Below are 21,864 nucleotides of genomic sequence, written 5' to 3' on the forward strand. Positions count from 1 at the left end.
ATCAAAAACGTGTGGGGAGGGGGCAAAACGCATTTTGCCCCCCCCCCCCCCAAAAAAAAAAAAAAAAAAAAAGAAGAAAGAAAAGCAGTAAAGGAATAACGATGGTTTGTATTTTTAACCCAAAAGAACAAAACAATAATAAAAACCTGAATTAAATCACATATAAAATTCCATTAAAAGAAAAGGAAAGTAAACAGGAATAAAATTCCCTAATCATTCCGCATGCCACCTATATTTATCAATGGAGGTTTTTTATAATAGCGATTCGCGCATATCGTGGAAATATTGTATAAGAGGATGGGAAAGCGTGTGTGTTTTTTGTTATAGGGGTGAGAAGACATGAGCCCCTGAACGCTGGCGTACTGACGGGGGGGGGGGGGGGGTGTTTTCTTATTCAATACCAGTGATTTACAAATGTTGTTAAAAATGACATGATTTTCCGGTGTTTTTTCTATAAAAAATTGTAAGTCATACCTTTTTATGCGTTTGTTGAAAAATAAGAAATTTCCAAATTTACAGCGGGGCGAAAAATATGCTTATTTAGAAGCTTTCGTGTCAGGGCCTGTAGAACAGCTGGGCTCGGGGGCTTATCTGACCATAATTTAATGCTTAAAAACCCTGAGCTTCCGGGGCTCAGCTAGGCCCTGGACCCCACGCCAAAATACGTTCTACCTGATCTTTAATACTCTACTGTGAAAAACGTTCCGCGGGGCCTGCATGTAACGTGTAAGAGTGGTGACGGTGATGCAGATTTTTCTTCTGCCCCCCCCCCTTCCAAACGTTTTTGCTCAGTACGCCACTGCCCCTGGAAGGTGAGCCCCCTGGAATGCCCCCCCCCCAATCCAAAACTACTTCTGGCGCGCCTGATTATAAAGTTAAAGGGGGCATCTCTCACATTTGAATACGGGCACTCACGGGAGATGAAAAGGGACACTTATAAGAATAAAAAGAGGCACTTGTCAAAATACAAGGGACACCTCTCAGAACTGAAAAAAGGCAATTATAAGAGGTGAATAGGCACTTAATATCAGAGGTGGTAAGGGGCACTTCTTGTACCTGAAAAAGGGGCACTCACCTGAGATGAATAGCGGCACTTGTGAGAAGAGAAAGGGGCACTTATTACAAAGGAAAATTGGTAAATGTCGTAGGAAAAGGGACACATATCAGATTTTAATGGAGCTATACAACAGAGGTGCGGGTAGGGGCATTTAAGAAAAGGGGAGATGGCTCTTATTTAAAAAGGGACTTTTATCAGAAGGGAAAAAGCCACTTATTAGAACGAAAAAAGGGGGGCATTTATCAGAGGTGAAAAGCGGCACTCATCAAAGATAAAAAGGAGCAGTTATCTGAAGAGGAAAGGGCACTTATTACAAAAGAAAGGGCACTTGTTAAAGTATAATGGGCACCTGTCATATTTGAATAGGGCAATTATCAGAGGTAAAGGGGCACTTATCAGAATTTTTAAAGTTTTTTTTGCCTGACTACAAATTTGCGAATTTGTCATTTTCCAACAAATGCATAAAATACAGAAATGTAATTTACAAAAAAGTGAGAAAAACCCCGGAAATTCATGTAATTTCAGCAACATTTGTAAATCACTTGGATTCAGAAATTAACCACGATTTAATTTAATCGGGGGAGCAACCCCCCCCCCCAACCCCCCCCCCCCCCCCCATCAGTACGCCAGTGAGTGCTCTAACTAGAACATATATTGACAAAAAGTTATCTCTCTCTCTCTCTCTCACACACACACACTCACTCACTCTTTCTTTCTTTCTTCGTCACCAGCCCCGAGCCCTCCATAACTTAAATTCAATGGGGGGGGGGGAGGAGGGGGGGGGGTCTGTTAGATTTTTGTCTCTACTACGGAACTCTATACCCCCTCCCCCTTTTTTTTCCCGATGGTTCTGCCACCCCTCTAGCTGGTTTATTGCATCACGCGGCATCTATAATGCACCTGCCCATTCTCCAAATCCTCGACCTGCGCTGCCAGTACTACTACCAGTACACCGTCGCGTCAAACATCACTCACTGTAGTGCATTCTTACAGCCTACAGGATCTACTCTTCTCAGAGTCAGTTGCTTGATTCTTGGAAAGCAAGAGTCTCCTAAAATCGTTTTTTGAATTAATTTCTGGCCCATGTATGGTAAGTCTTATCTTGAAATCTGTAGATAAACTAAACATGATTTTGTGAGTCGAAAATTGGGTGATTGAGCAGATTGTTTTTCGTAAGAGGATGAGGACTTGTGGTGTGAGTCTGGTAGCCGGGAGTAGCCCGTGCCGCCGGGAGACAAGCCGAGAAAGAACACCGATTACCGGTAGGTATACGGTTGAAACAAATTGAACTTGGACTGGTATCGCTGCACTTTTTGCTTTCATATTCTTCTTCTTCTTCTTCCAGTTCAAGTGCTGCTTCAAGGTGATGAAGATAAATGCACTGGTTGTTCGATGTATGAGGTTGTATTAGTTGAGAAAATTTATGGAGTTCGAAAATTACAAGTTACTAAAAGAAGAATAGGAGACAGATTGTATTGATTTCTTCATTTTCTTGTTTTCACTCACTCAATCACTGTTCCCCATTTTTATAATGAATTTGGACATTAGTATATATTTTGTTGGTGTGATATATTTTCAGACATGCATCTTCATTTGAATATCACACATGTGGTCTTTACAATTACACACATGCAATCTTTCTCTATGAACGTGATTCTTTCAGAAGGTTTCTGTTAATTTCAATTCATTCCAATACCAGAGAAGATTACATTTAAAGGTTGTACAAACTCATGAATATACTTCTCAAAATGATATATTTTTCATCTGTTGGAAACTTTCAAGTTGTACATATATTCTTGCCAACATCACTAGTTGATGAAAAGTAGTGTTACATGTACACTGCATATATACATTTGTTTGATTTGAGTGGGTGTATTTTGTTGAGCTCTCCAGGAAGCCAGGATTTGAATCGTCGGTCGGGTCAGGACCGTGACCTCATCACATGTCCCATTGATAGATTGATTAGATTCATCAAATCTTGTGACAATTGTGACAGTCGGTCTCTCCACCAACTCAGTTTAGTTTTTTATTTATCAGTATTCCCACTAATCGTATATTATTAACAAATCCTAGAAACTCCACATGTTTTCCAAGAACCCTCCTACTATTTCAGGGTTGGATGTTCTGTCGCTCTCCCCTGTGTGTAGTTGCTTGTCAGCATAGAAAGTTCTTCTCCTGGAGATATTTTTGAAGGATGTTTTAAAGTTAAACAAGATGGTTTCCAAATTTCATTTCATGCAATGCTGTGTTCTTAAATAATTATTTGTTTACATTTGCAGAAGTCTCCATGTACTGTATTGAATGCATTGATTTATCATGAATTCTCAATCTATTCTGCAATTTCCTACTAATTTCATTCTGTTTGCATCGTCTTGTTTGTTTGTCCTGTTTGTGCTCTGTTGCTTGTGCTACTGGTAAGCTTCTTCGCATGGCTTTTATCAATCCGACCAATCCTATCAAATGGATGAATGATGCATTGAAATAAAGGCAGTCATCTGTAAATTGAACCTAATGAGATGAGACCTCTGCTCTTAATATGTCCTGCCATTGCACATTGAGAGCATTTACACTTGACAGCTAGAGCAATTATAGAGTTGGGAGCAATATTTTATTCCCCTATCACAAAAGAGAAGAGGCCGACTTGACCAAAGAGTGTGATGGCGATTTCATCAGGATAAGTGAATTGATGTTAGAAGATGGTCTTGAGGGAATTCATGTGGGCGAAATCACATCATCCGCTGATTTTCCTCTGGAAGTTGATCTAGTAAAATCATCAGTCCTATGGTTTGGAGTTATTGGGTTTACAGTATGAATGACACGTTTAATTTAGCGTGTAGATCAGCAATAACTTCCATCTTCTACTCAGGAGGAAAATTTTCTTGAAATTATTCATATTTTCCTTCTGAGCAAACCTAAACATTCTCTGATTTCTAGCATGCCATGGCCTACCGTAATTTAGAATCTGGCTAACATCCTCAACCAAGGCCATCTCCCCTTTCTTGCTGCCAGCGGAAGATGGCACAATCCCCGAATTTTAGATGCTGGCAAAAAAAAGAATTTTGGTTGGGCATATAGATTCATGAAACTTATTATCTTTGGTTCGCAGCAGGTAGGGGTTGGGAGAGATGGCAATCACTAAATAAAAGGAAACCTCCAGATTCTGGACCAGCCATGGCATGCTCTGACCAATTCTGAATAAAATGTTGTCCCTGGTCTGCCCTGTCAGTTTTTATTGTATTGTGTACTGCATTAAGTGGGAAATCCGAATCCACCCACTCAGATATTTATAAGTGAACTGTGATGCATTCCATATAGTAACTAAACAGCAAGATCACCCCCATGTCCTTTTATGGTTAAATTAATGACTTCTTGTTTAGGATCACTTTATGGTAATTAAACTGTATTTCCTGTGAGATCACAATTGTGCTTTTTATTCTTCATTTGTCTTCAGATTGAAATGGTAATTTGTTTGGCAACATACTAAATTACTTCATTGTAAAAGAACAAACAAAATGTAATGGGTATTTGGTTTATTTTACCTGGCTGCTGAGAGATCATGTGCAAGTTGTGCATGCTTGTAAGTACATGTAAACAACCAGGAGACCGACTGCTTAAAGTCCTCTCCGAGTGACTTGAGAAATTCAAAATACTGCCTTTAGAGGGCACTAGCAAATCCACTTGGTTTTGGACCTGTGGGTCTTCCAAGTTACGAGACCACCACTCTACCATTGAGCTATCTCCCCTTCTCCGAAAGTGATTGCTTGGTCGATTTCCAAATTGGCGTTGAAATTGATCTTTGATGATGAACGGAGTAAATGAATATATAGGGGTTCATGTATTTGGTTGACCCAATTGTTTGTGCCAAGGTCCTACAGGAAGCAGGCGCATACCATGGATATCACAAATACTGAAATAGGGCCCAAGTGCAGTTCTACAGATAGAGCTGTGAATTTTGTTTCATAGTAGACTACACTACTACAGTTTGTAGATCAATAGGAAATTTGTACTTCCTCAGGAAACAACCTCTTGAATAAAGCTTACCAGTACTTTTTTTTCCTCATGAAATTGCCTGATGAATCAAATTAATTGTAGTTTGTAGGATTAAGATGAACATGAGGAGTGGACACGAAACATTTTATCTTTGCTAAGTGCAGAGGAGGCAGCAAAGGGGCAAGAAAAGGTCCAGGAGAAATTACTCTGTTTGAACTGCAAGGAAAAAAAACTTTGGAATCATCTTTTTTTCTTGTGAAAGCACCTATTTATGTGGATTAAGTTTAGAATTGAGATGTATAGATGTAGATAAATAGTTGAAAAGAAACAAATCTGTATGAATTTGAAGTGAAGAGAAAAACTGTGGTCACGTTGCAAGGAAACAAGCTTTGGGATAGAGTTTTTCTTTCGAGAGAAAGAATTGGTTTATTGGGATTGGTTTAGGAATCGATTAGAGTCCACTTGGAATGAAGAGGAGAAACTCGAGTGGTGAGGAAAAGTCCCGCTGAAATGAGTGCCCCTATGGTGTTGTGTTTGGTAATGGATGTTGAGATGTAGAGCTGCAAATCACTTGGGACAGGTTTCATAGAGGTTCGAGGTGGGAGGCTGATTGTTGATGTGTGATTGGTATATATCTCTATCTATTGAAACTAGTTGAACGTCTGTGAGGAGAGTGAAAGAATCACTGCATGATGTGATGCCTTGAATTCGATGAATGGATTCCAGTGTAGTAGTTGAGATCTTGGCCATGTATTATACATGTACATGTACAGTGTTTGCATGAGTTATGATTTGTCCAAATCAATCACTTATTGTAAGTCATAAAATCTCTTTTCTCTTGACAGAGTTAGGGTTGATATTAACCTCAAGTTAATGTAGGACGTTGAGGTTCAGAGACCATGACCAGGTGGAAAACTTGATTGTATACATTCATTTAGCATAACTGTAGTCCAAATCCTACTCATGAAAAACCTGAAACTGATACTCTGTAATCCAATGAGAACAACTTTAGAATCTGTTCATCATGATGTGGCATCGTCTGTAATGAGAAACCTACCATAATTGTGAATACATACGTACATTGTTTCCTTGGTCATGTCCCTGAATACAACACGTTTCTGCGTCAAAACAAAGTTAGCATGATGATAATGTGAAGTACCAGTCATTATGTTCTCAATTTCTTTTAATACATTTAGGTGCCGTTAAAACTAAAAGGATTAGAAAAACAGTACCGGTAATACATGTATGAATGATGCATGATGTACTCTTTAGGTCAATTACCCTCCATGACTTCAAAGTTGCTCTAAAAAGCCATCTCTTTCTAAACAGTGCTATTAAATCATGGCAATGTAGCGTATTAATTTGTGTTGTTTTAGTTTACTTTATTTTAGTTAAGAAAATTATATGTTTGTGATAGTAATATGTACAGCGCCATGAGCGTCAGAGCCTGGCGGATACCGGCGCTATATAAATATCCATATTATTATTATTATCAAACAACATTTGTGGGTAATTGACCTACATGTACTGTACACTGTAAATAATAGTAGCAACTACTGTCATGTAAAGAGGTGTTGCATAAGTTGAATGTTTTTGAAAAGGCAAATGTTTAACATTTATGAAGTAGACTTTTGATTGTACACATATCTCATCAAAATTCTTAAAAACATCACTTTTGTGAAATTCCCTCTTTGGTTTACATAATTGAATGAAAGTACTGACGTCAATGTATTGTGGGAACAGTTGCCAAATCTGAAAGGTAAAATGACGTATGGCTTTCATAAAGTTTCATGATCAAATTATGTACCAGGCATATTGATCAAAGTGAGTGAAAAGGGTTCTTACTAACCCTTTTGATTGCCAAGTGTACAGCCTAGGGTGGTATTCTTTTATTCAGAGCAACTTCCTGGACTGAACTTTTCGAAACTATTGTACAGAGTGTTTGGGCAAGGCAGACATGTTTGCATGCACACTTATTTTATCAGAATTTAGATGTGACTCATTTAGTGCTTGCCTTTTCATGAAGTACATGTTTATTGATTGTTTCATGCTATCTTGTAGAAGTTTGATTATACCGGTGTTAAAGACCAAGTACAACATGTATGTAAATGATAAATCTCCTCTTTAGACCTCTATTTTTTGTTAGTACATGTGTAAGTCCCTGTAAAGACTATAGTCTGTAATTCCTAACTTTGGGTAGGCTACTTGTATTGTAAGTCTTTAACATTGCATGGGGAAATGCGCTTTATGACCTGTTGTATTAAAAAAGTTGCTTGTTTTCGGAGGTAGATTTTAGTTCGAGGACTTTTACTACACCATTGTTGAATGATCAGTTTGAAGGAAGTTTGGCAGGAAACCTACAACTTCTGTGCCTGTACATGAAGGTGCGATATTACATACACAATCTTGTTGATTGTTTGTTCTCTCATGCGTATAATTATGTCTGTAACATTGGAATCAGATTCAGGGGTTTGATGTACATTGTACATGTATGCACAACTGCTGAAAACACCCTTTAAAAAATGGATTGGTGTGCAGAAGATAACTTTTCTCAGATCATAATGTCTGTTGAGAGCCAGAAAGGTATTGAGTTTAACTCTATGCAAAATAATGTGAGTTAATGCTGTTCTGGCTCTCAAAAGACAATGTCATATTATTTCTCAGAATAAGTGATCTGTCACAAAGATACTCCTACACAAATCCATCATACATATCAATGTACGGATTTGTTTGTTCATAATGATGACTAAGATGTAATACAGAGAACTTTACATATGATTTAATTTGGACCTAAATTGTATATGGGCTTTTTAGGTCTTCTAGGTTTGCCACCACAGGCCACATCTTGTCCCTTCTCCAAGAATTGGCAAAGAAGGTGATCCCCCGATCCCCCGTCTCACAAGAAGCAGGATATGATCAAATAACATGTCAGTGATTCAACAGATCTTACAACATGTACACTCCGCAGTGCAAAGCTTACTGCTGTATAAATGTTTATTGTTCTCCTTAGTTCTCTGTGGCTATGATTATGAGTTGATAGGAGTGTGATGTGAGAACAACTGGGTAGCACACTCCATTGAATTATTGTTGATCCATAGTTTTTTGGGCTTACTGTAAGTTGAGGACAAGACATACATTCATGTTTGAGAGGGTGAACCCCTGTCTTCAAAGTACAGTAGGATTAGAATCAGTTCTGATATATGATTACTCATGATTTCATTGATTCAACAAAATGTTTGTCATGTATACAGGTACGGTGCAGAGATTACTGATTTTCATAATTCATATCCCTTTCATGTAAAGTTCAGTTTAGCTGGCAATAAGCCAGTTCATAGTTGCAGTCTGAGCATGAGCAGAAAGGTCATTGCAGACCAAATTGTGAAATACACAGAGACAAAATACTGGATACGTGCTCATGAAAGTTATGTACCGGTAATCATTATTCATTAATGCACAAGCAGTGCACTCCATGATTATCATACACAGGTGGTAGTATTCTTTGAAAAGGGGAAACAGAGGCTATTTATGTAGCACCTGCATCGCTGTAGGAGTGATTATTTCAAAATCTAAAAAGTGGGACCTCTTCATGTATCGAAGATCTGTGGATATTTGGGGTCATTTGGGACATGTGCTAAGCGTGAACTGGTCTATTGAAGTTCCATCGGCTTGGGTGATTGTTGATTCAGGTAGAGTACAATGTGTCGGTGTTTGAGGGCCAGAGGGATTTTGCCTTGGATGTTGTTGTCGATTCTCATTCTATTCTATGATTATTTCAGTCTGTAAATCAGAGTTCACTTTCACATCCAGCAGTTAATTGTCCTCCTGCGTTTCTTTTCTTCACAAAGAAGGTGTGTCAGAAAGTGCATTTGAGGTTGTCATATCAAGTTCTGCTGCTTCAGAGTTCTCTGGGAAACATAATAATAATTATTAAAAAAATTTAAAAAACTTTTAAAGTCCACTACAAATTTTATTAAACCGAAAATGAAAATTCTTTTTGCCCAATTGATTGTGAGCCCGGCAGCCACTGAGCAGCGCCAGATCGACCCATGACCTCTCGGTTGTGAGGTGGACGCTCTACTGATTGAGCCAACAAATCGGTGAGTGAGTAAAACATGAGTTGAGCTCAGTGGTTGCATTCTGAAACATGTACCGGGGCTCATGAGCTTCATATTGCCCCCTGGCCTAAACAGATCCCCTCATTATTATTAACATGCAGCTTTATAAAGAATTTGTTTTCGATGGGTTGTAATCTTTAGAAAATTTATGGGAGAAAAGGGCAATTTACAATGTAGCTTTGGAGGTGGAAGTGACAATATTCATTTAATTCACTTTGAAGGAATAAAACCATTATTCTAAACTTATTTTTAAAAAGAGCATGGACCTATTATTTACAAGTACATGAAAATCATTGAAATATTAGTTTAGCTTTCATGAAGAGTTTCAGAGTTTGAAAAAGACAAAACAACAGTTGAATTGCTAGTTTTGCTACATTAATTGTCACATGACTCCCATCCATGGCCATTTTAACCGGTTTCCTTCAAAATTTGTTAACCTGATACCCATACAGAAGCCAGAAGGTCATTCTAGATATCATATATTTAAACAAATTCTTTTTGTATTTCATGCTGGTGCCCTGTGGCTACATGTATACAACTACAAGCTAAATGATATAATCCTCATTATAGTTATGTATGCACGAGCCAGCCAATGACACACGCCACTGTTTACACACGCTTTTACGTCTCTCTTCTTATCGTATAGTAGCACTACACTGTGTGCTTGTGTGGACAAAGCCCAAGAGTGTATTGACAGTCTGATAGCAGTAGTCATAAATATCAGTACCGGGTAGTCTATCAGTTTCACTTGGGTTGACACTCATACATCCTCTCTGAAACAATTGGAAGACCAAGATCTACAGTATCTTTACTTTGGAGGATACAAGTCATTTTGGTATGATCTTTTGTGTAACAATATTTTCTTCTGGAAGGGCAGATACAGTAGTAGGGTGTCCTATTGTCCTACACATACAGTAAGTTGATGAAGGTATCTTTTGTTAAAGTGCATTGATTCATTGAGTGTTCTTTTGTTTGTGAAGAGACGGGAGGCTTACAATTGGGATAGACCTTTGCACGTTGTGGTGAGTACATGTACGGTACATCAATTTGTAAACATCGTTCTTTGTACCTACGATGGTATACCGACTTCATTTTATATGCCTACATAGATATGATTAGAGGATCTGAGACTTTGTTTGCAAATTTACATTTTCATTCAAAGCCTGATTACAAGACAATATTTGCAGTTTTTCAAAAGTGGGTAAGCACTCATATTCATGTGCAGTATTTATGAACATCTGCTTAAAGATTAATTATAATGATGGAAAATCAATATGATTAATCTATAATAATAATTATAACAAATATGATGAAGACACATTCTTCTAAATCATAACCTCTTTCACATTGTTTGTATCTAGGCAGCATTTCTTAAAATGAAAGAAAAAGAAATATATAATTTATATATATATTAGTTTCACATCTGTTCTGTAATTATATTGTATAATGGGTGACTGAAACTGCTCACACCCTTATATATTTCAAATTTGGTTGGCTCATGTTTCGCATAATATCAATAACTATATGGAAGTTAATTTTATAGGAACAATAGTGCACTATGATACAATTGTATGGTTTGACATCCTTTGGAAGATAACTTAACATTACATGCCAAGTTTGTTTCACCTTCCATCACCATTATCTAATTAGCTTATCTGAGGCTACTACAGTCTTCATGCTTCTTTTTGTGTGTACCACTTATCTTACATTCATGGACCTGGATACGATCATGCCCATGGTTTATAGTTTACATTTTTTTGTCATAATAACTTGTTTTATTTTCTAATCATATAAAACCATGTGTAAAATGTGTCTTTTAACTGCGTTTCATCACTTGCTCATTTGCTATCGAGACACCAAATGACACTTGCATACACTTTCATCGATCCATACACTAGTCTCTATACATTTCAAGAACACTGATTACCGTACATGACATGAAATAATTTGTGAGATTCAAATTCAATTAACATTAAACTGAAGACTGAAGTCTGGATATTTAACAGATAATGTTCAGACTGACTTTCACATTAAAAACCTGTTAGTAATCAAATTCATTTCCTCTTGTTATTGATTATCTGTGGCAGAATCCTGTCTGTGAAGCCATTGTGTAGATCAAGGCTATTACTATACATTGACTGGTAGGCCGAAATTGATTGCTTCAGTGTACATTGTAATCTATACCATGTGGTACAAGCATCATAGTCCTTATTACTTTCACTATCTATAGTTCCCTCTGAAAAAAGTACTATTTTCATTTTATCAAAAATAAGATGGAAACGTGAAGTAGAAAGGTTGAAAGGAAGTAGGAAGAGATGGTCAGAGACGAATGTTGATTGATGATGCAGATCTATACATGTAGGTGTCGCTCATCAAAAGCCGTGACTCAGTAAGCTGTAGCTATGGTAACCGATTGCTCATCCCTACTAAACAATAACATGCATTCGTTAGGGAGATGATCAAGTTTCTGACAATAGGCACCAGATGCATAATTCATGTGCTTTCCAATTCCATGTCCAAATCATTTCTCTTCACATGACTGTATGAAGTCAACACAAAAGTTCTGACTGTTTTTAGAATGACATGGGTCCAAAATGTACAACTAAGACCTACATGCATAGTACTTGGCATGTTTACCGGTACATTACACATGTACATGTACATGTCATGTACATGTACATGCATATCATATATTCCTTCTTGCTTTGTAATAAGATACATATTGTACGTAATAATCTGTAATATGAAATACCGGTACCATACATGTACACCGGTATATTAGATTGATCTACCCGGTACTTCTTGGTATACCAGCTGAAATGTTACTTTAATACACGTAAAGGCAACACCACGATAACCAGTAACTCTGCTTATGTTTATTTCCCCATTCTGCTTTTACTATTTTATCCTGGATACAACTTGTTCTCAATACATAATTATATTTCTCCAATAGAATAAAAAAGTGCAGTGTCATTAAAAAATTGAGGTGTCATTAAAAAATTGAGGTTAGTGAAAAGCATACAACTTAGTTGGGAAAAGGGAGCAAGGCTGCATTAAATATGTAAATATCCATAGCCATTGTGCGATCAGACTCCGACCTTATACAGGTGTAACATTAATTCCTTTATGCTGGATCCTGAAAGGAATTTCTGTGGTTCAATTTTATTATGTAAATATTGTTGCATTCCGGCTAATATGATATCATGTATCGTGTATCATATACATGATTGATCTTAATCATGTTTTCCCATGCAGCCTTTATCTCCAAGTCTCCAATAAATAATGTGATATTTTTATTGATAAAAGTCTTGACATAAAATGTAAATCTCTTCCTTGATTACTAATTTTCTATATTAAACATAAATCCTTGTAGTCATCCTCAAACTTATTTCACAATATACCGGTATGTGAAAAGCAATTGATAGACTTCCAGTTAGTATCTTATTTCACTTCCACTTTCTATATGTTTGTGATATCAGCTCAATCAGTTGGCACACAGTTGTTTTGCTTTTACTATGACTAATATATTAGTTACATATTACCAGTATTTATACATGTACATGTATATATATGGACATGTTAGGCCTGCAGCTAACTTTCAAATTTGCATACATGTACATCTTCAACACAGGAAATGATAAAGCAGTCAGAACCACCCAAAGCATAATTGATTTCAGTTTTGATTGGGTTTCCGGCTATATACATTCATGGTCAGGCCACAAATTAAATTCATTAAATCAATAGAATAGAGTGGCAAGGAATCTCATTTTTTTATTGATATTTGTGATGGTAGTGACAAATATTTGCATACTGTTTGCACATCAGAGAACTTCCCTTTAATTATCACTTAACCAGTTGAAAAACAAAACAACTGTGTGCCAACTGATTGACCCGATAGATCGATACCATAAAAATATACAAAGTCAAAGTGAAATTAGATAGAGTTATAGCATGTTTGGACTACATGTACATGTAGTTGAAATTTATATGAAACTTCACCATTGATTTTTAGTTTAAAAATAAACAAGAGCATTTGCAGAATCTCAGCATCAGTACACCCCAATTTTTATTAATGTAAGTGACTGTTTCCCCATAATGTTGGAATATATTGATCTTACCTCTTCTCATAAAATGACTGTCACAACATGATTTATTCCGCACTTCATGCACAAAGTTTAATTCTTCCCAGAATATTATTGACCAATCTTATGCTCAATAAAGTTCTGATCTATCAAGAATAAATCATATTTTCAGAGTCATTTCATGAACAGAGGTTTAAAACAATTTAATCATACTCTATGGGCAACAGTATACATGTTTGCATCACTAACAATGACATCACTGACCCTGAAAATTGTACAAGTATTATTTTCCAATTGTAACCCATAAAATCATCCTGATCTTGACCTTATTGTGGTCCATTTGTACAATACGGTCCCACTGACCTACATGTTTATACCAAAGCCAAATTTGCTAACAATTGCCAAAGTTGGTCGAACGCTGTGACTCGTGATGCTACTTTGCACACACAGGGAAGCGTGGCTTAATAAGAACAAATTTTAACAAGGAGTTATTCTTTCATGTCATACATGTATTTGTATGTTTTACTCTGATTATTCATGTGCATATAAATACATTTCCCTGTTTGTATTCTGCAGGTAAAACATTTGCATACATACATTGTACATACATGTACATATTGATATTTATATAATGCCTTTATATAAACATGCTCAAAGCGCTTTACATTAGTTAATAAAACAGAATAATTATTTTGCTCTCCAAAATTATTCAAAAAGATGTGCACTACATGAACCAAGTCGGGTTCATTCATACAGTATACAACCTTGTTCACATCCCACACAACTCTACACAATGCCTTGTCAAAAAATAATCACAAAGAAAAAAAAGTAAGTCTTGAGATTTCTGTTGAATGATTCAACTGAGGAGCAGGAACAAATGTTTAATGGGAGACTACTCAAAATAGTGGGACCAGAAAAAAAAATCATATTTTGTACAGTATATTGGATATGGCTCTAGCTTGTGAAAAATTAAATGGACATACTGTTCTGTACGCTGTAAATGGCAAGAGCGATGCCACGCCCACATACAAGTGAACATAAAACAAAACATCAATTAGAACGCTGACTCATTCTATTGTCATCCTGATAGATGCAGTTTTATTAGATTTCGCATTTGTCTGTCACTTATTGATGTTCATTCCACCTTGTATAATCAACTCATTACATATCCGCAGAGCAGAGGAGTATAAAACCAGGCTTGTTAAAGAGGGTTGGTGGTTTGAGATGATCCTCTCTATATAAGGTGCCTTGAGTACAATCTTATCTATCATTTGCCTGTGAAGAATGCAGTTGTACATGTACTTTATCAAACTCGGGATAATTACTAATTAGCTATATGTACATGTAGATGACCTCATCACATTATTGGATAATGTCAGTTGCATATAAAAGATGTTTTATAATAGCAGAGGCGCAGAGCTATTTATTCTCAAGTAGGATACTTACCGGTAATGACAAATATAGTTTCTCTTTCTTGTCAAAATATGAGTCATAAAGAATTAAAGATTAATAACTCTGCATACATGTAAGTCAAATATGTTGGGACTTCAACAAATAGTTTGACTTACATGTATGTAAAAATTTGAATTAGGAATTGTACATGTATATACCACATGTTTTGCATACATGTATGTAGTTTGGTCCAAACAATTTCTTTGACTTGTGTAATTAACTGTATAAACATGTAGTTATAATTATGAATTACTGTTTATTTATTTTGTAAGATGTTATAAATGTATACTACAACAGATGTTTGTTGATACTGTAGATGCAATGCGACCTAATTATCTTACATTGTAATGCCATTATTGATTTCTCTGGGAATCATCGCTTTTCATTTTTCATCACTTTTGGTACACTGCATAGCAGACGTACAAGAATCTGGATTTATGATTGATATTTTGAATTAGTCTTAATTGATATCAATATTTTCCCTTAAGTTTAACTTTTTGTACAATTTACAATTAACCAGATTGAATAATTGAAATTGCTATTCATCTCTTACTGTAATAAGTTCATAACCACCAGTCTGTAATATTGCATTATATCTTTCTCTTTCTGCCATACAGATTGGCATGACGTAACCCACATATTCCAGCCAATCACAATGTTGTGATTCATCTTCTGTAACAACACTCGTAAACCGGAGCATTTCTCTAGAGGCAAGATGGCACGAAGGTGTGTTTTCCAAGCGACCCTCCTGCTCCTGATCATTTGGTGTGGGCTGAGTTTGGCCCAAGTCTCTAGTCCCGAGCCCACTGCAGAGGCAACGGCAACCAGCGAACCTGAGCCTACCCCTGAAGGTACCAGCGAACCTGAGCCTACCCCTGAAGGTACCAGCGAACCCTCTCCTCATCCAGAAGTTGAACCAGAACCTGAGGTAAAATTCTCCTCTCTGAATCTTCTGAAGCCGCCGCAGAATACCCCATCACACAAGTGACCGGAAAAATAACCCTGACCCAAACTCTAATCCTAATTCTAACTTCAACTTTAACCCTAACCCTAACTTAAACCCTGAATCTGACCCTAACCTTGACCTTTACTGTAAGGGTAACCCTAATATATTGTAATGATGGGTGTATTCTGCATTGAACCCATTTCATCCTTCCATCATTTATATCTGTTCTTTATTTCATTCATCTTGTAAAGTATTATTTTTCATTTCCATCCTTCAATTATTCTCTCCTCCCTTCTTATTCCATTAATTTTTGTTCCATTTGGTGTTATTTCAAATTCTCTTTTCTTGTTTGGTATGTAAATTTACTGTTACTGTTGCTTAAAAGCACAGAAGGGGGGGGGGGGGCTTTACAAATGAAAACAAAATTATAAATAGAAATTTTCTTGAGTTGGTTAACTTGGTTGTTGTTGTTGTGTTTTTTTTTTTGGGGGGGGGGGGGGGGGGGGGGCGGAAGGGGTACTTTTAATGTGTTTTTTGTTGTGCATTTTGTATAATGGATCCCCTAGATTTGAATTTGATGGTGGTATTTTACTCTGAAGTTTTTTTTAATGTTGCATTTACTGCTTAGTGTGTATAGTTTCTGGGGGGGGGGGCATTTCATCAACATTTGTCCATCGTCATCTGTCAGCGCTGACTAAATTTGACCAATCAGAGGTCTGGAAAATAGTTGGTGACAATAGAATTGTCAGTGAAAATGATATTAGTCAGTGAAAACCACTGACTAATTGTTTCATGAAACGCCCCCCAGGGTTTGTTCCTAACTAAGAATTTTAATGTGTTTCTTGGTATATTGCTATATTAAATCTGTAGTTTTTGTTGCTATTGTAGTGGGAGTTCTTTGAGGAGTACAATCTATATTAAACTAAATCGAGTTTCATTTATGCTTATTATGCAGTTACCATTCATCAGGTGATGTATCTGAAATTGCATGACTTGTAATTTTGAAAAAAATTGAATACACCTATTCTTTCATGTAGCTTTGGAGTTGCCCATAAATGGTAGCATCTAAAGTACATAGAAAATGAAATGGCAAATATGGACATGCCTGAAATGAAAAGAGGGTATTGTTGTTGATGTTGTATCTGAAGTTACATGTAGGCTTAAAGTCCAAATTATTCCCTTTTCAAAATGACTCTATAGATTATAAAAACACAGATGAAAAGTATCTATAGAATTTGCCTTATGTAAACAAAGGTGAAACCGATGCTTACCCGCGTATACCTTTCATATACTGCCAGAGAAATTCACTTGCTGGGCGAGCCTTGGCCGGAAGTGAAGAATTATTGCGCAATCGCTTGGTAGCTGGGCGCATGCTTTGTTGAGGTGACCAATATTTAAACTTCTGTGTCAATATTGAAATACATCCATCCATATGACAGGTATAATTTAACTCAAGAACAGTGATTCTGTCTTGGAACATCCAATTTTATTAACACTTTGGCCAAAGTTCCATTTCGTGCTTGCAGATTTGCTGAAAGAGATTTTATAATAGAAATTTAATGACGTACTTCCTCTTAGTTAGGGATGGAGAATTATTGCAAGATATGCCAAGGCTGGGTAATATCTTTGACTACATGTAAGCTCGAGATTACAAACTAAATTATAAACTCCCCCATAAGAACAAATATTTGTTTGTACACAAATATTGTGTACAGTACAAACATTTTAATTTGTATTCAACTTAGAATAATTTGAGGAGCACTAAATTTACATGTATACCATAATCAGATCCAGTTTTGGAAAGCATACATCTCTGATTCTCACAGTATTATTACTGCTTTTCAGGATATACCAGAGATATAAGAAAATCAAGTGGAAAAGCAGCGGAAGTCTTTTTTTATGGCATAACTGAATACATTTCTTTATCCTTTAGGCAAATATGTCTCTATGAATATCTCCATTCAACATCTTTGAATAGATCAACTATCAAAATCAAGGGTATTATCTTTTGCTTTTATGAAAATCAGTGAACCAAATAGAAATTGAAATACATACAAATGTAACAGGTCATCTCTTTTCTAGTTCATGAAAAGAAGTCTTTTAGTCACTTCCTGCTTTAAATGTTCTTAAAACTCAACTGGTATTTTAAATGCAAGTGTTGGAATTGAAAAAGATAAATGTTATCTACCGGTACTTTATCATAAAGGCCACTAAGAAAAGTTGGCTGTACCATCTCCTGGTACTATAAAATATACAATTACAATTATTATGTTTAAGAGAAATATCCTTAAAGAAAACTTATCCATTACATTTGCCCACTGTCTGTAAGGCTACACTTTGGTATTGATATCCCATTTTCTCCCTCAGTAAAGTTAAATCTTGTTGATTCATTTAACTTGTATACATATTTTTCTAAATTTGTTGCTAGGGAGCTGATTACTATTTCTTTCAAATTCATACCTTTTGTAATTGTGTAGTCCATATGTTTTGTTTGTCCTGTAATATTTGTAATCATGATGCACATTGCACAGTAGTGCACAACAGTGTAATGAGGTACCCGAGTACACTCCTATGTTTACAAGCGAATACTCGAGTATTCGGACGCCATGTTTTTTTTTTGGTTTTTTTTTAATTTTTTTTTTTTTTAATTTTTTTTAATTTTTTTTTTTTGCCACCACCATACATACCACTGGAGCAGTATCCCAGTTCTGTCGCCGAAAACGCATGCAATTGAAGGCGCCGATTTAATAATAATAATAACAGTGAACAATGCTGTTTTAAAAACCAAGGATGGCAGAATAATTCATTTTCCTCCAAGTCCAAGCAGAAATCCAGACATTTGGTCCCAGTTTGTGAGTGGTGAGTTTGACAGTGCTTGAGTTGGGAAACATTTTTACCGACGGCACCATACCAGCGGCCGCCGCTCACCCAGGCACGGGTAAGCGTCGGCCTGGACATTTAATTTTTTTTTTTTTTTTTTTTTTGCGGCCGAATATTCGGGTACGAGAAATCGTACCCGAGTAGTTGTCAACCGTGCGGGTACTCGAGCATTCGACTACCCTTCACAGCCTTACACTTCAATGATTAAAATCACTTCTCTTTCCAAGAAGCAGGTACAAGTGAACTGCTTGTAAAACTTACTCTTTTGGCCATACCCCTGCCCCCCCCCCCCCCATGATTTAAAAAAAAAAAATCAATCCTTAATCCGGATAAATCAGCATAGAACATGTACTTAGCAATATTCAACAACACATACTGTACATGTAACAAATGATTACCCCCATATTCCTTCTATCTTTCTATATATCCATTACCCTATTTTTAGTCAATTTGATAATATACACCTGTACATATACATAGACATACATGTGTTACTCCAACTACATATACAATGTACCTTGATAAATATGATGAAAGAAGGCTCATATCATTCTAAGGGTGCATTTAAGCTTAAATTTTGAAGGCAGAATAAGCGATTTGTAACGCTCATCGTAAACGCTCATCGTAATCGCAGTTCCACGGTAAACTGTTTATGCTCACTTCTCAGGCTCCTCCAGGCAATTCTCCCTGTGTGGCCTTAATTAGTCTTCCAGCTGGATTCGCAAACCTTCACTGTGCATGCTACGTAGACCCACTAGAGGTCAGTGCGTTGACCCCATTTAAACGCGTTTACAAATTGTAAACACATCTTTTTGTGAGTTTACGATCGGCGATCGTGATCGCCGTTTTTCGGTGATTCTACAAAAGTGAGCATGGACGCAACCGTGTTTTAAACTAAACGCGTAACAGATGCCCGATTCTGTCCAGAAAAAGTTAAGCATAAATACGCCCTAAGACTAAGGCATGATCTGACATAGGCCTTTTATTTCTTGATTTATCCTGATTCTTTGAAACTGTGCATGAAATTATTTCATATATAGATTGGTAATTAATAATTGATAAGAGACATATTTGTACTCTTCATTTTTCCAAATTTATTTATAAGGATTACATGAAAAGTGACCTTTAATGATCACAATTGATACCAATTGTTACAAAACCATCTTCATTAAATAAAAGCATAGTGGAGAATAATGTATCAACTGCAAATGTCATCTGAATGAAAAAATACTGGTTGTCAAAGGGAATTGAGAACATTAAATAACAACTAAAAAAATGCTTTATCTAATTTAGTCATTCTAGAGTTCTTAGTCACAATTTATGAAAATGAATCAGCATTGACGAAACAAAATCTGAGATTATAAATTTGAAATATTATAAAGATCTAAATCTAAAAATAATTTGAGTCATGACAAAACTAACAACTCATTTGATTAAGTAAAGAATAGGTAATATTGATGTATTGATGAGATATTGTGCAAGTTATTCTCCCTGACAAAGTTTTGTTGGTACAGTGCCTTGAGGTTGGTCTCTTTAAAACCTCTTATCATACCACTGTTTAACATTTGTATTGTTAATCAATAACTTTCTGCTTTCAGTATTACAATGACAGTGGTATTGTTACAAGAACATTGCAAATGATTGGAAAGAGAAAGAGGAAAAACGATCAAGCTGTCTATTTATTGGTATTTTAAACAGGAATGAAAAAGGATTACAAACGATATGACTTGACAGGCAGACGGGTGAAGGGGGGGGGGGGGGGGAGCACATCCTACCCAGCCACTCTTTTGAAACAGAAGTGGCATGCCTTAAAACCATACTGTACTAGAAACACTAGTGCAAAATCCCCTCTAGCGCCATCTCGGGTCAGCTCTAGCAGTAATGCAAGATGCAACCTTTTCACACACGGTTGAAATTCTTTAAAGCTGATTAGTTTAAAGAGCTTTAAACTAATCAGCTTTAGATACAACATCATTTACACACAGAGAATTTTGGCGCGGTCGTTCAAGATTCACTGCTCTGTTGCTGCTCGTAAATGCGCAATGGCCCTACTGAGCGTTTCAAGACCAGTGTAAACACGTATATCCGTTCACACACAAAATGTCTTGCTCTCTAGATACGGACTTTGTATCTGCAGCCTGCTTTGAACGGTGTATGAATCGCAACTTTGTATCTGTCCGAACATCAAATAAATGACGTTCACACAGGAAAGATTTACTTTAAAGCTGTTTAAAGCTGTTCAGTTAAACAGTTTTAAACTAATCAGATCTAGAGACGATGAATTTTAACCGTGTGTGAAAAGGCTGATGGTCCCGTAACTCGCTGCTTTACTAGCTGTGCTGTTGGTTCTTCCATCGAGCCCTCTGTGTGCAAAGTGGGATTGAGGTATTGGGTTACGCACTTTTGGGCAAGTTGACCATGAGTCCTTGTGAAAAGTATGCTAGGCTAGAAATCTCATAAGTTCAGTATCACTTTAAGTACACAACAATTTTCGGAATATATAAATGCTTCCTCATTTACAAATCATGGATCTCCCCCTCATTTATTGATTTTTTGTTCTATTTCTTATTGTTTTAATGCAGGGAGGAGCTGAGCCTGAACCAGAGCCTGAGGGTGAACCAACCGGACAACCCGATGATTCACCCTTTGCAGAACCAGTACCAGCATGGAATGATGCTCTACCCAAGTACAAATGGGCGTGGCCGTTTCACATCTATCTGCTTGGAGTCCTCTTTGCTCTTCTCGCTATCTACTCATTAGGAAGCATCATCAAATTACGGCAGCGACGCCTGCTCAGCTATGGCTACTTCATCGCCCTGAACCTGCTGATGCTCCTCATGGGTGTCATCAGGGCTGTCTATCTGCTTGTGGATGCCTACAATTACAAGGGTATCTGGCCCAACGTGGTAGCGTACCTGTTCCTAGGTACAGGGTTTCCCTGCCTGACCTCGGCATTTAGTATTCTCTTTATGGCCTTGCTGCAATCGACGAAAACCCGCCTAGTACCACCGACGATACAGAAGCCAAAGTTCCTGGCGGGGTTGTCATCTTTCATTTTGCCTTTGCCTTCATAGCTGATGTTGTGGTAGGACTCTATGCCTCTGCAGCAGCGTTGCTCCTGGCTTGCCAAGTGGCATTTGTCATATGGGGTGTTTTTCTTACAGTCAGTTACCTGGTCATATTCCGCCGCCTCTACAAGTCGTCGCAAAGGAAGTTCAGGGAGATAAGCCGGCTCAGCATGAGGACGTCATCCATTGTTCTGCCTGGAGAACGTCGTGCAATCAAACCTAGAAACAACTGGGGTAGTGCAATAAGAATAACTCTGGTGACAGCTCTTCTGGG

At 37.0% G+C, this 21,864-nt stretch overlaps 1 protein-coding gene across 5 annotated transcripts; it reads left to right on the forward strand.

Moving 5' to 3' along the window:
• Positions 1 to 2,050: 2,050 nt before the first annotated feature.
• LOC757182 (proline-rich transmembrane protein 4) lies at positions 2,051 to 21,609 on the forward strand. 5 transcript variants are annotated; one of them, XM_030972320.1, is made up of 4 exons: positions 9,709 to 10,076; positions 15,314 to 15,547; positions 15,578 to 15,624; positions 21,105 to 21,609. In XM_030972320.1, the coding sequence occupies exons 2-4, from the start codon at positions 15,412 to 15,414 to the stop codon at positions 21,594 to 21,596; spliced, it is 675 nt and encodes a 224-aa protein (XP_030828180.1). In that variant the 5' UTR covers positions 9,709 to 10,076; positions 15,314 to 15,411; the 3' UTR covers positions 21,597 to 21,609. The 5 variants fall into 5 exon arrangements, with proteins under 5 accessions (XP_001197591.2, XP_030828180.1, XP_003727507.2 ...); XM_001197591.4 differs by lacking the exon at positions 9,709 to 10,076 and adding an exon at positions 2,051 to 2,147 and having other exon boundaries at positions 15,314 to 15,624; XM_003727459.3 differs by having other exon boundaries at positions 9,717 to 10,076; positions 15,314 to 15,624.
• Positions 21,610 to 21,864: the final 255 nt, after the last annotated feature.

This window comes from Strongylocentrotus purpuratus, unplaced genomic scaffold (assembly GCF_000002235.5).
Source record: "Strongylocentrotus purpuratus isolate Spur 01 unplaced genomic scaffold, Spur_5.0 spur5_scaffold_6, whole genome shotgun sequence".
Classification (NCBI taxonomy): domain Eukaryota; kingdom Metazoa; phylum Echinodermata; class Echinoidea; order Camarodonta; family Strongylocentrotidae; genus Strongylocentrotus; species Strongylocentrotus purpuratus.